We start from the raw sequence: 14,887 nt of genomic DNA, 5'->3' as shown, positions 1-14,887 counted from the left end.
ATATCTGTGTGTGTGTGTATCATAATATATACATACATTCATAACCGTTTTTTCTTTCACATTAGTTTCAATTCCAACGGCTTGTTAGTCCGTTGAAAAATAGTTAAAGGAAATTCTAGAAGAGATTGTTATAATCTCATCTGTTTTTAGAATCATCACAAAAACTCTTACGAGTCTATCTTACAAATTAATTTTACGAGACATGTATATTATATTACCCTACCATAAAAATATATTACTTTAATGCTAAAGAAAGTTCTCTTAACATTTTTTTTTTCATTTTCCGATGATGGAGGATGACTTCTGTCTTTTTAAATCTTGTCTCCCTAGTGTCGGTTCAAGGGGAAATCCAGAAAAAGAGAATATCAGGGTACGTGTGACATGTTTTAATTTAAAAGAGTACAGGGATATTTATATCTTGTGCATATTTTATTTTGTAAAACGCGACTTCATTGAATTTTTAATAAAGTATGTCTCTTGTGAGACGATCTCACGAATCTTTATCTGTAAAACAAGTCAACTCTACGGATATTCACAATAAAAAATAATAATTTTTCATTGATGACTCAAATAAGATATCAGTATCACAAAATATGACATATGAGACCGTCTCACACAAGTTTTTTGTCTTTTTTCATTTATTAATTTTAATTATGGATAAACTTTTAGTAAATTACTTGAATTTGATAATTTATCTCACAAAATGGCATGATTCATCGTAGATTATCTAATTATCTCTTATTTCAATATTCTGCATAGTTTATCAAAGTTTTATGTCACAATTATCTAATACATGCATAATAAGTTATTTATGTATTGATTATTAAGATCTGAATTAATCATAAAAGTGAATTTTAAAATGATAAATTATGTAGAAATAATGTACCTGTCAGATTTCTAATAAGTATAATGTGCAAATTTTTCGTTAAATTATTAAACGTTCCTTTTCAAAAAACCAATTTAGAATACATCAAACTCTTCAAAAATGATAACTTATAGTTTGGTCACGTAAATTGGCCTTCTTTTTTAAATTTTGGTTTCATGCATAGTTAAATTTCAATTTTTATTTATCGATGTAAGTCTTTGCAATCTTGGTCATTCTACTAACATGACGTTGATGTGCTGTCACATCAGTAGTGTTGATGAAAAATAATTGAAAGGCACCAGAGTTTGACTTTTTTTTCCTTAAAACGATATTACCCACCCCGGTGCACACGGTTGTCTGCAATTCATTTTTTAAGATACAACGACTACGGCTTCAAACTAGTAGCACTACAAATTTAAAGTCACACGAACTTGAAATGTTTAGAACTCTATGCTAATGGCATGCAAACTTTCCAATTTCGAATTCTAAGCATTAAACTTAAAAATCCAATTCCAAGAGTTTAAATCTTGCAAAATTTGTATTTAAGCGCAAATGCTTAAAAAATTCGAAATTAGAAGACAAATCTCGAATTTAATTCTAAAGTTCGAATTTAAGCATATAAGTTTAGAAAATTCAAACTCAAGATTTTATATCTTGGAATTTTGAACTTTAAATGCTAATACTTAAAAATTCGCATATAGAATTAAATTAGAGAGAAAGAAAAAGAAGAGAACGTTGGAATGAATGCAAATGAACGTGGACTTATTTATAAAATATGAAATACCTTGAATAAAAAAAACATGTATTTTCATAAAAAGATGCATCATTTCAATAATAAAGGGACACATTGTTTCGGTCAATTCTTGACAACTATTCGGCCAAATCATTTGAATCTCTTCACCAATCACACGGCAATTTTGCCCCGTCATTTCCACACACACATATATTTTCATCTTTTCATTCGATAAAATTCGAATTCAATTAATTTTTCATTTAACCTAATTAGTAATTGAAAAATAATTTTGTTTGTCGCGTAGTTCATTCGTTTTATTTTATGGATTATAAATGAATACAAAACTCATATGTTCTGACCGTGAATGTCTTGTGAGAGAAAGGAAATAGAACACGACATAATTTTAATAATGTTTATTCGTTCTTGATTTTTATATTCCTCCATACACATAATAATGCAGATATTAATTAAATTGTAAATGTTATTGTCGGTAGTGTCTTAAAATGTTGATGTTAATGTTTGTTCTTTTTTCATTATTTTAACTCTTTTTCTAAAAAAAAAATAGTTTTAGTACGAAATCAAAGCTGATGACTTTAAAAGCATTAGTAATTTTGAATATTCCTATTTTTTTAAATTCGATCATATATTGGGCTAATGTCACATTTCCGGTAAAACTACTAAGTGACATGAAACCTCCTAAGAAAAATTATTAAGCTAATAAGCCTTGCATTTTTTAATTAAAAATAGTGGAAATTGAAAACCTAATGTGGAAATCGTCTTATTTTTTTAACCTTTTTTATACTCTAGTTTTTGAGTAAAATTCTTTGTCCATGACTTAATTGAGGGTTTTGATCTGGACTGTTTTTTTTCTCGAATTTAACATATTGCAAAAATAAAATGAAATTAGCAAAATAAATTAACCGTAATCGTAATAATGTAAAAATATTAAATAGCATAAAATAGTAATAATTATTTTTATAATAATTATGTTAATTTTATAACATTTTTTATTTATTAAATATTTTTTATAATAGTATTATAAATTTATTTCATAATTTTCATAATTATTTTTATTTTCAATATTATTATTATCAATTAATTTTATTATTACTAATAATATTATTAGTTTATTTTGAAATTATTTTTATTATTTATTTCAAAAATAAAAATAAAAAAATGTTTAATTATCAAGTGGTTGAAGTTATTATTTCAAGTAGCAGCCTTTTAGGGTAATCTCCCATTTTTGTCTAATTTTATTTTTACAATTTTGAATTTCAACAAATAATCTCTAATAAAACCCTGTTATATTAAATATACGAACAAAAAAGAAAGAAACTCATTAAAGAATACTTTATTAAAGAGCTTAGGGTATTTTTGTCAATTTATGTGAAGAACGTCAAAAAATGATAATTTTCCACGTTTAGCTGCTTTTTTTTTTTTTTTTGAAAAATGAAGGATTTAATGGCTTTTTATTTTTTCTTAGGAGAATTTATGCTACTTAACACAAGGGTTGAATGATGTATATATGGATAATAGCTTCTTGTTGAACTAGAAGAGAAAACATACATGTAAAAATGAGTGTTTGTCGTTTTATCAAAAATTATAGTTTATGGTAATGATGCAACTCAAATCTTTTAAAATATAAAACAGCTCAAACACTAATTTTTATTGTTCTACTCAATAGAGATAATTATTATAAATAACATACATCCTAATCAATCTACACACAACTATTTATACAAAAGAATTGTAACAAGATTTCATAAATGCTTAACGGCTACTTGCTCATGAGTTGCTTGATCAGTTTCCACTCATGTGCTTCAATGTCCACTAATACAAATCTCAACCGAAATTAGTTATAAAAGTTTTTCTTTTTTTTTTTTTTTAATGAAACATCATCATTAAACGATATGCAAATCTATGTTTACAAACGATTTCTTTATATAAAAATATCTCATACCAAAAAACAAAGTACTGACGAGAAAAAATACTTCTTCGAGCTAATTCGTGTGCCACATGATTGACACTAGAGGACAGTGCTTGATCGAAGCATTCTCTATATTCGAGTTCAGACCCCAGATATATCTATCACAGGAGCTTCCAATGAACTATGATGAAATTGATCTATTGTTTGGACCACTAAAAAGACATCTGATTCAATAATAATATAATTCCAGCCGAATCCCATGGCACTAAAAAAATCGGACTTAATGGCAATTAACTCAGCCATTTGAGGAATAAAGTTGTCTTGAAGAGTATGTCCTTTAATAAATATCATGGCTCCACAACTATCCCTTTCCACAATTCCCACTCCAAGTAATCCAAATTAGTAATAACATATGCATCAACATTCACTTTGATTACTCCATAATGTAGTGGTTGTCAACGTTGAGTGCCATCCGGTTGTAACCTAATATTAAGCGTTGATGGAGAACATGAGCGATATAAGTCACTCATTCTTTTTGCTCTGGCAAACACTATAGTACAAGATTGGTTTTTTCCTTGGAACACAAGAAGGTTTCTTGCATTCCAAATATTTCAACAAATCATTACAAACAATTCGAACTCTATCGTTGTGCCATTGTCCATCATCCAATGAAATAGATCCCCCACCAACCCTCTTTTGAACCCATTCAATAAGGGCCATAAAACATATTATTTCCGTACTATTTTTGCGAAATCACATGGTACCAAGAAATATGAGAAGTTTATTCTTTGTAAAACTTACAGGACGGGCATTGTTGGTCTTCAAGTACTCTTCTTGTATACAGATTTGCACGAGTTGTGAGAGCATTGAAAAGCATATGCCATACATAAATCTTTACTCTATTTGGAATACGAAGCTCCTACACTTTCTTCAATTCCCTTAAAAAAACCACATTGTAATCCATTACTTCCGGATTCTTCTATGGACGTTGCGAGATATTGGTACCCTAATCTTACTGTAACTACTCTTTGGAATCATAATGCCATACCAAAATTTCAGTACCTCGAGTTCCACATAACGGAATACGCTTCAGCTCTGCATGATCAATTTCCCACAGCGAATTATTCACTTTGTTGCAATCTCATTCTCCAAAATCATTTAACAAACATGACACCATTATACTATTCTGGTTTATAATTGTGATAGTTACGGGTTTGAATGAATGATGTCTCAATAGCCATGGATGATTGAAGACTTGTATTTTGTATCATTGCCAACCCGCCATCGGATTCCTTTGACCAACAAATCTCTACCTGCCGTGGGTTGGCCCGCCTAGGCCCTCCGCGCGCGGGCTGGCCCATGGAGCCTCATCTTTAAATCATGACTTGAGAGTATTTCCACTTAAATTTGTTGACGGTGGGGCAACCCAATGTGTCCAATCCGAATTGACAGTTCTACTTCTATAAACAATAATGACATTTATTATAAGTGCCAACACAAGTAGTCTAATATTTTTTTTTTTTGATTATCAGTTTTTTATAAGTATCATTACTAAGGACTTGTAAAAACAATTAATAAAAAATGTCGACAGTAAAGTGTGAAATTTATTCTTGTAGGTGAAAGAAATAACAAATTCATGTCAATAAAAACAGAAAGTATGATAGTTATCAGTGAAAGAGTTTTAAACGATAAATGAAATTTTTACGTATTTCATAATCGGTGAATGAGTATAAACATGCAGTAATTACAACCAATAATTCCTTGATCTAAGTATATCAAAGAGAAACTAAATATTTGCACAATATGAGAGAATATGCCTAGATATTACAGCAGAGTGGAAGTAATCAATTACGTGACTAAATTGTGTGTCATGATTTGTGTTTCCATTATTATGCTCCGACAAGATAGAGGTTCCGCATGGAACACCAATCTTGTAGCTTTGTTTGAGGAACTAGTGACAAGTAAGGGGTTTGGTTAGTGAGTAGGCTAGTTGATCTACTGCATGTACATGGGTGATATGAAACTTTTTGTTTGCCACTTGATCACGAACAAAATGGAAATCGATGGGGATGTTTTTCATCCGTGAGTGAAAAACGGGATTGGCGCAAACATAGGTAGCCCCCACATTGTCACATAAGATGGTAAGAGTAGCCGTGGGAGAGAGACATGGAGTTCAGAAAGAATATTTTGAACCCAATTTAGTTTAGTAGCAGAAGATGCAATAGAGAGGTATTTTGCTTCGTTGGAGGGACGAGCAAACATCTTTTGTTTCTTAGAACTCCATCTGATCGGAGTGGCCCCAAGGAATACAATATAAGCATACGCGGACGTGCAATTATTGACATCCCCGGCCCAGCAGGCATCAGAAAAGGTAGAAAAATTAAGAGAGGCGATTCAACGTGGAAGAATACCATGGGCCGGTGTTCCAGCCAGATAGCGAAGTACTCGTTTAACAGATACCAATGTTGAGTTGTAGGTTGATGCATGAATTGAGATAGCTTATTGACTGCAAAAGATATGTCTGTTCAAGTTAGTGAGATATATTGTAGCGCACCAAGAGTTTGACGGTATGGTGTAGCATTAGTTGGCGGTCTGCCATCTTGCTGACAGAGAGGTTCTTTGGAGCCCAAAGGAGTGGCCACACTATTTGAATCAAGCATGTTTTTGAGGTGCAGGAGGTCATGAATATACTTATATTGGGATAGAATAGGCTGTCCCAATGAAATAACGTTTGCACACATAGGAGGGATGTTGAGTAGACACAAATCCTGGAGGCTTCTGAATGTGTACTATTAGAGTAGATGTCCTGTAAGCCAACTGTTGGCTGGAGAATTTATTGACTCAAGTGTAATAAACAATCTTTATTTTAATATAATTTACTTTTTAATGGTTTCGTTTTACTTTATCTGTATACCCATACAAGCAGCATAGATAAATTCTTTGATTATGCTTTAATACAAATGAATCGTAATTCGATGTTGAAACTCATTTGTAAACACTGCATATTCTAAATTCGTTCCTAGTCGATTCAGCCGTCTAAAACATGGATAAAGGTCGCTTGAGCTTGAGACTAGCATCTGTGATGTTGTGTACTGCGTTTCTTGGTAAGGGCATAGAGATGTCCAAACATGCAGATGGGTAGTCATATGATGATTATATCGAACAACCCTCCCTCGGACTTTCCAAGTGGTTATCATTCATCGAGAGGATAAGTCTGTGGTTATGATTGTACACATCAGTCCTTACGACCCGGTACAACACTGAGGCTCTATATGCTAGTGCTGTGCTTTGACTCGTTTATCGGCTCAAGGAGAGTCATCAGGTGGCGAGGTTGGGTATAGTTGCGACACATATAGGAGCCAGTGCATTGTAGTCGGGGATTCACCGCTCACGTACGGGTGTGGATATCCTATGTGATATGAAGTAATAATAGTACATGGAATCTCTGGCCAGAGTATGAGATGTACGTTGGCGAAGGAGTTTTCCAAATAGTACACGCGATGTCACTATTATATGTGTCACATAGTTATCGAATTAATATGCAACCCTCGATGAACCAATGGTTGCAGATTCGATCGGGATATATGAGATGAAGGGACCGTACTGTACGTTAATCATAATCGACTGGTTCTTCTAGGCACTATCAGTGATACCTAGGGGATCATGGGGCGATGCTACTAGACGCTCTTACCATGATCCGATGGGTGCAATCAGAAATGAGTTCTGACATTCTTGATCAAGGTGTTGATGAAAAGAATGGGGCTAACTAGGGTAAGCCCGAATAAGAATAAATGTTATTCTGAATCACAAGGAGCTGTGAACTCACGGCTAGCTGTATCCCTGAACCATTGATGGTCACATAAGTACTGGATCGTTTGTTCACATAAGTACTGGATCGTTTGTTCCCGTTGAGAGAATAAATTCAAGGAGTTGAATTTATAAAATTTGAGAATTTAATTTATTAAACTCAAATGTTGAGTTTATTAAATATTAAATTTTGGAGTTAATAAATTCAAAGAGTTGAATTTATAATTTAAATATTAAATTCAAATGTTGAATTTATAAAGGATTTAAATTAAAAGTAATGGGTATATGTATAATGGACTTGTAGGAGTACAAGACCAACATACATATTAAGGTTTTTAATTGGACTTTAAAAGATTAATTAATTAATTAAACTAGTTGGACTAGAATAATTAATTGATTAAGCCCATTAAGTATTTAATTTTATTAGTGGGCCCTAAGCTTATATATATATGTATTAGGCTTAAGGTTAAACACAATTCATTCACAATTTTTCGAAAATCCTCCTCTTTCTCTCCACAAAATTTCGGCCACTTCCTTTTGAAGGAGAAGTTTGAGCCGTCTCTCGTTTTCTATCTCAAACGTAAAAACTTCTTCTAATTTTTTAGTGCAAATTAGAAGAGGAACAAATCATCTAGTCGTGGACCTGATTAGAAGAATAAAGAAAGGAGCTTTCGAAGAAAGTTCGTAGGGATTCATCAAGAGCTATATTCGTCTAAACCGGATTAGTTGGAGCCAAGTGATTTAATTCACCAAAGGTATAAAATTCCAACGCCCTATGAATGTTTAATTATAAAACCATACGAGTGCCTAAAACAAATATATTTTGATTGTCAAAATAAAATAAAAATTTTAAAACTTCTGCTGCGTTTGGGTACGAGAAAACCAAAATCCAACAGTTGTGTACATCATCAGATAAGTCCCTTGTAGGAAATTCACATCAAGTTGGCGAATGGGACAATTATAGTGTACTGCCAAGGCAAGAATAAGGTGAACAGTGGTTGGCTTGGCTAGTGGACTAAAGGATGAAACTTTTTTATTCATAACATGTGTTGTTTACGACTCTATATTTCGGTCATATATAAGATTTGTGTAGTAAAGTAAAAGAGGTCAGACTAATTACGTTAGAAAGCTTATTGTGTAGCCTTGTTTTAAATTTCGTTACAAATTTTTTAGAACGTAACTAGGAAAATAATTGTATAAAAATGTCAACATGAGATAAATTTGTCATATAAATAGGTGGATTGAGTTGACAATTTCCTAAAAGTGGGTGGCGGGGGTTGGGGCTGATTGCTTGCGGGCCGGCCGGCCGCCCCAACCCGACCGAGTGCCTCATCGCCTAAAATAGGTGGGTTGAGTTGATAATTTCTAACCTCGCCACTAGTCACATGAAATAATATTGAAATAGAATTCAAATCCACTTTCTAAGAACTTCTTAGCTAAGGGCATAGGGTTATTCTCCAACAGAGCTACTTTATTTTTCTATTTCTCCTTTGCGCCAAATTTGGCACAGAGTCCTATTTTTTTAATTTTTTTAATTATAAATTCTAAATATTATTTATATAATAATAATATATTATTTTAATAATTAGATATCTTTAAATAATAATATATTCAATAATATATTTAAAATAATTAAATAAATCAAATAAAAAAAATATTCTAAGAATATTCTTTTTTAGAATAAGATTTGAAGTAGATAAGTCGGAGATGAATATTGTATTTGGTGCAGAAACTGCACTGCTTTAAAATAGAGTTTTGGATTGGAGATGGCCTAAAAGCTCGTGGGGTTGATGCACTTCAACTTTGTAGTACGAACGAACAAAATAGCCGAAATTTTACAAAACACCTTCCTTTTCAATTAGCATGTCTACTTCAGAAATCAACTTGGTTACGTTTTATAGTTGGCAGAAGCAGTACTGCCAATAAAATCCACGAGGAGTTGAGATATTTTAGCAACTTGAAAATAAGTAAGCAAGAAGCATGCAGTACTCCAACTGTTGCCCTGCTATTATTCTGCGTTATGCAAATATCCTTCTTTCCAACTGTTATTTATTCCCAATTCTCATGAAGCACTACACATGCGCNCACTATATAAAAATATAATATTTTGAAAACCCTATTTTTTTAATATAAAAAAAAAGAGTGGGGTTTTATTGGTATTTAATGAGTAATGAATGTAGTGAGTCCAAACATGGTTGAAGTTTGTTGTGAATTTTGAGAACAAATATGGGAAGCAAGAGGCCCCGCTGTATGATTCACAAGCATGCAAATCTCTAGGGACCCTGGTTTTTGCTTTGACTCTCTTACATTTACTTTCGATGCCATCTCTTTATTAGTATTCTTTTTCTTTTTTATTTGACAATATATATGGAGATCATCATCTTACTAAACATTCAAAAAGACAAAAAAAAAAAATCGATTTAATAATTAGGGAAATGTTCGTGTAATGAAACTGGGGGGGTGTGGAAGGACTTGGAGACTTTTTTATTTTATTTTTTTATTTCTTTATTTACAATTTTACCATGTTCAGAGAAGTAGTTTATGTCGTTACAATGATAACACATGCTCTACGCGGACATTATTGAACTCAGTAATAATTCTGATTGAAAATCTCTTCACGTTAATATTTAATTAAACTTATTTCATTTATTGATCCTAAAAGCTCATAAGTCAATATATTTGGAGCATGAAGTTTACAAGTGACCCAACTAACGGACAACACATAATGATGGAAACTAAGCTCTGATATCATGTTAAGATTGGAACTTGAACCAAACTCAACTCTCAGAGATTTTATCCAACTGATATGAAACAACTAACAGTTATTATATTATTTTTAAATGAAAACTGGGTTATTTTTAAATATTTCATTGAATATTTCCACTTTAAACAAGTATTCATAATTTAACAATAGAATATGCAAGTAGATAAATAGGTGAGAGGGCCGATTAATTTGTTTGTCAATAAAGGTCACAACAACCTCCCTTTTCCAACGTTAATTTATCGTTAAAAACTGAGGGAAAAAAAAAAAGGACTGATTTGATACCAAGGATCAAAACGGTTTTGGTCTAGAATATTAATGTTGTATTTGGATGGATGAATTTGAAATATATCCAAATATATATTTTTTTAGCATGTTTTTATAATTTTTCATATTAATCAAGATGAATTTCAATTTCACGTATCATTTCGAATAATTTATATTTTCTGTAACTAATTAATGTGTAACAGTAATTTATTAATTTAAAATTCATCTATAATCAAAATTCTTGGATTTGAAAATGAGGTAAAAAACGTAATGAATAACATAAATACCCAATTTTGAGAGAATATTGGATGCACGTTTTATTTACCATTACTTTTCAATCACAAATTAGGCTAGGAACAAAAAGTATATACAACTCATGAGTGGAGATACATCTTCAGTACGTCCTAGAATTTTAAGAGTTAACCTTAAATAAGAAATATCCATCTGAAAATCTAATAAGCCCAAAACTTATGATAGTATTTTGACTCTAGGCAACAATAACAAGAAAAAAAAAATGTACAGCTTATATTATCCATGTTTACATTATAATTTGGATTAAAATTAAAATTAAACTAAATAATTGAACCTTTTTAAAAATATTTAAACATTCATAATCTATTATCAAATTATTATACAAAATAAAATTATGTCATAATTGAATTTCTTTTTGGGAATAAAATTTGTCACACGTGATAAACATAGAGTGCCAAAACCAAGAGTAGTGGGCGACAAAAGAAAAATGAGCATTATGCCACTCGAAACTCATAAATATTTAACTTATTATTCAATTTTTACTTTACATTTCTATCAAATAATTATTACTGAAAATTACTTCAAAAAAGCCTAATGAAATAAGACATACTATTTAATAAAAGTGAAAAAGAAATTAGAAATAGGGGGAACCAGGAAAAAAAATTCCAGGGGAAAAACGGGAATTGATCAAGCTAACCCATCCATGGAATTCCCATTAAAGGAGAGGAAGAAAGTGTAAGAGAAGCCCAAAGAAGAAGAAAGCTGGAATCTTTATGGGACATACCAGCGATGTTAATCTCCGACGTTTCAGTTGAATATGGGGGAATTTGACGACTGATCTTCAGTAATCAGGCATGAATTGGCTGGTTTTGACTTCTTCATTGGCCGATTTCTGCTCCGAAACCCTCAACCAAATGCAAACAGCGGTGAAACTCAGCACCAGACTGATGAACCCACTCCCCAGCCCGATCCCCACGATCTCCAGAATCGACAACCCTTTGTTCTTCATCGGCGGCAGTGGGTAGCCGTAGAGATCCTTGTTACCTTCGTACGAACTCACATTGAATCGCGGTAGGTTGCCGCTTCGGTTACCCAGTGAAGCGGGTATGAGCCCGGATAGCTTGTTGTTCGATACATCGAAAACCGAGAGTCTTACCAGGAGGCCGAGCTGCTGCGGGATCGGGCCCGACAGTTGATTGTCGTGCAGATCGATGACGTTCAGGTAAGCACAAAGAGCCAATTGCTGGGGGATTTCTCCGGAAAGGCTGTTGGAGGAGAGATTCAGCACAGCTAAATTGACTAAGTACTGGAGGTCTGTGGGGATCGGTCCGGCGATGGAGTTGGAGGAGAGATCGAGGGCTTGCAAGTTGGTGCAATTCGAGAGGTAAGGAGAAATGGTGCCCCTAAGCGAGAGATTGGAGAGGGAGAGCTTGTAGATTCGGCCATTGTTGCAGGTAGCGCCCTGTAGAAACGAGGTGAAACCCTGACACGGATTCGCGAAAACAGTTCGAGTCCAGTTCTGCAAGTTCTTCAACGGGTCCTCCAACGAATCACTGAGACGAGTGAGGCAGAGCTCGTCGTTCGGATCCGCGGCGACGATGGCTAGCAGGGTCAAAGCCATCAGCTGGCCCGCAAAACCCATGTATTTTCAGCGCATAAAAAAAGGTGCCCACCAACGGAAACTCTCTGTAACAACAAACAAATGAATCGGATTACGCTGAAGCTCGACAATCTGCGCAATGGAGGTGCATATTTCTGGTAAGGATTTTGCTGTTTATGACATGGAGAGTGGGGGAGGACGAAGCCCACAAAGGAAACTTGAAAACGAGAGCAATGGCGGTGTTGACACGAGTGAGGGAGAGGGTGCGAGGGTCAAAGATGGTGACAACACGGATTCTGGTCGCGGGGGCACTTTCGGTATACCATCACCAAATTGTTGCCAAATCCAATATCAAATCAATACCTTAGAAACTTGTTTTTTCAATTGATTTTATTGCTTTTATTTTTAATATATTTATTTCTCTTTATTATTTTTATGAGTTATCTAAGTGCTGACAGATTAATGTGAAGTGTTTTTTTAAAACCAAAGTAATTTTTTTTTTTTGTAATTTTAAATTTATAATCGTATTATCGTACATTATATTGTTAAATGCATTTAATGTATGTACACATACTGATATTTTTTTATATGTAATGTTTATTTTTTTTTAAAAAATAAATTATGTTTAAAAATAACAAATATTTTATATATAAAAAAATTAAAGTTTAAAATCAATCATCAAACAAACCCAAACTGAAAAAAAAAAATTTAGGTTTCATTTAGTTTGGTTTTATGCTTTTAATGGTTTGCATAGCTTTCTTTTTAGTAAAATCGATACTTTGTTGGTTAGAATATATATTAAAAAAAAACCGTAATTGATCCGTATTTGATCACTACTAATTAAATTAAATAAATATCCTATTTGTTATGAAAAAATAAATTTTACGGTAAAAAAGTAAAAATCTCAAACTCTCAAAATTATCACACTATACACTTTATAATATTTTTCTCTCAACTCAATTGTGATTTTCTTCACAAATGAGAAATCTATTTATAGAAAATTTTTACAAATAATCCAAAATAAATTCATCATCACACACTAATTTTCAATATTTACAACTCTTATTTTCAACATTCAAATATTCAACATTCAAATATTCAATACACATGTTTTAAATATTAATTTTCAACACTATTATAATACTAATGGATTTAAATATAACATTTATATGTATTTATTTTTGAATTTTTATATATGTGTAAACCTTTTCTTTGCCGTATCCATTTATAGATTTCTATTGTTGTCTGTGATAATAATAATAATAATAATAATAATAATAATAATAATAATAAGTGAATAATTTATGTTGTGTCCAAAATCTTCCTTTCATTCAGTCTAGTGAGCAAAACTTTCCACATCTTGGTGTTTCAGTCAGCGATTTATTTGTAGACAAAAACAAAAGTTAGAAGGACGTTAGAAATGTTTCTGACGTGGCTCGTTCGATGCTTACGTCAAAACATGAACCAAGAGAGTGAAAATATAACAAGTCCTGTGAGTAGTGCTAAGTACAAAAAAGATGTGAATGGCCTTAATGAGAGAGCATGCTTAGGTATTTATAGAGTTGGAAAGGCCAGTTACTTTGTGGGAGAAGGATTACGAGTTATGAAATTTCTCTTGGATGAATTACTTGTTCTTATTTGGGAGGGGCATCAATTTCTTAAAAAAATTAAATGACTTCTAAGAAATAATTAGGTTATGGCCATTGTAGGGTCAAATATTTGTCATTTTAGTGAAAATTATAACAATATATTATGATCATAAATCAGTAAATCATAGTTCATGGAAGATGAATAAACACTTTAAATATATGACAATATGTATTAAGATCAGTAAATCAATGTTCATAGCGAATAATATATCAAGTTTTTTTTACAGACATCATTATTAAACTTTTAAATATATGATGTGTGTTAGGATTATAAATCAATGTTCATAAGGGATGAATAAACACTTTAAATAATTTTTCTTCTGAAAAAGCTATAATAGCGCGTTATTAAAATGTTCAAAAATGAATCGAGCATCAAGAAATTGTATTGAGTTCGAAACCGAGAGGAAGAAATTCAACATAACCCTATAAAAAAATTGATTAAACATTTTGTAAATGATTTGAAAAGAATGTAAGTTGAAATAATAAAAAAAATTTGATTGAAGCATTTTATCAAACACTTTGTATGCAATATTTTGATATTTTATTGAACATATAAAATACTTCAACAATGTCTATCATACAATAACAATAAGTAAATGCGATAAAATAAAGAGGCAAATATGTGTTTATGAATGTTTGGAGATAAATAACTCATACGTCATCCCTTCTTCTATTGTCAGAATGCAACCACTAGAAGACTTTGATTTTTACAATCCTTTGTACAAACCAACTTCGAATTTAGACTTATCACTTGACTAATCGAAATTCCTAGCCCACTCTCGATTGTAGATCACAACCTCATAATCCGCATAATGTTTCACATCTCTTATGATAAAACTACAAATACAATCTTTAACGTCTTTGAAATGATGTATCCATCAATACTTGAACATGAAAGCATGTTCTACAAACTTGATTTGTTGTCAAAATGCATCTCTTTTTTAGTTTCTTAAACTGCACTTTCTTGTATTTGCTATCATTCTAGCTTCTTTTTCTCTTATAATCTTCTCATTCTTTGAATGCTCA

The 14,887-nt window shown here is 32.0% G+C and overlaps 1 protein-coding gene across 1 annotated transcript; it reads right to left on the bottom strand.

Annotated features, from left to right (window-relative positions):
• Window positions 1-11,447: 11,447 nt before the first annotated feature.
• On the bottom strand, window positions 11,448-12,531 carry LOC140985665 (receptor-like protein 44). The gene has a single exon (XM_073453542.1). The coding sequence runs from the start codon at window positions 12,252-12,254 to the stop codon at window positions 11,454-11,456; it is 801 nt and encodes a 266-aa protein (XP_073309643.1). The 5' UTR covers window positions 12,255-12,531; the 3' UTR covers window positions 11,448-11,453.
• Window positions 12,532-14,887: the final 2,356 nt, after the last annotated feature.

The sequence above is a fragment of the Primulina huaijiensis genome, chromosome 10 (assembly GCF_012295235.1).
Source record: "Primulina huaijiensis isolate GDHJ02 chromosome 10, ASM1229523v2, whole genome shotgun sequence".
Classification (NCBI taxonomy): domain Eukaryota; kingdom Viridiplantae; phylum Streptophyta; class Magnoliopsida; order Lamiales; family Gesneriaceae; genus Primulina; species Primulina huaijiensis.
This window is presented reverse-complemented; position numbering and strand designations above follow the sequence as displayed.

What these genes read in the sequence shown, in the direction of transcription:
- LOC140985665 (XM_073453542.1), bottom strand. Translation starts at nt 12,254, where the DNA reads ATGGGTTTTGCGGGCCAGCTGATGGCTTTGACCCTGCTAGCCATCGTC.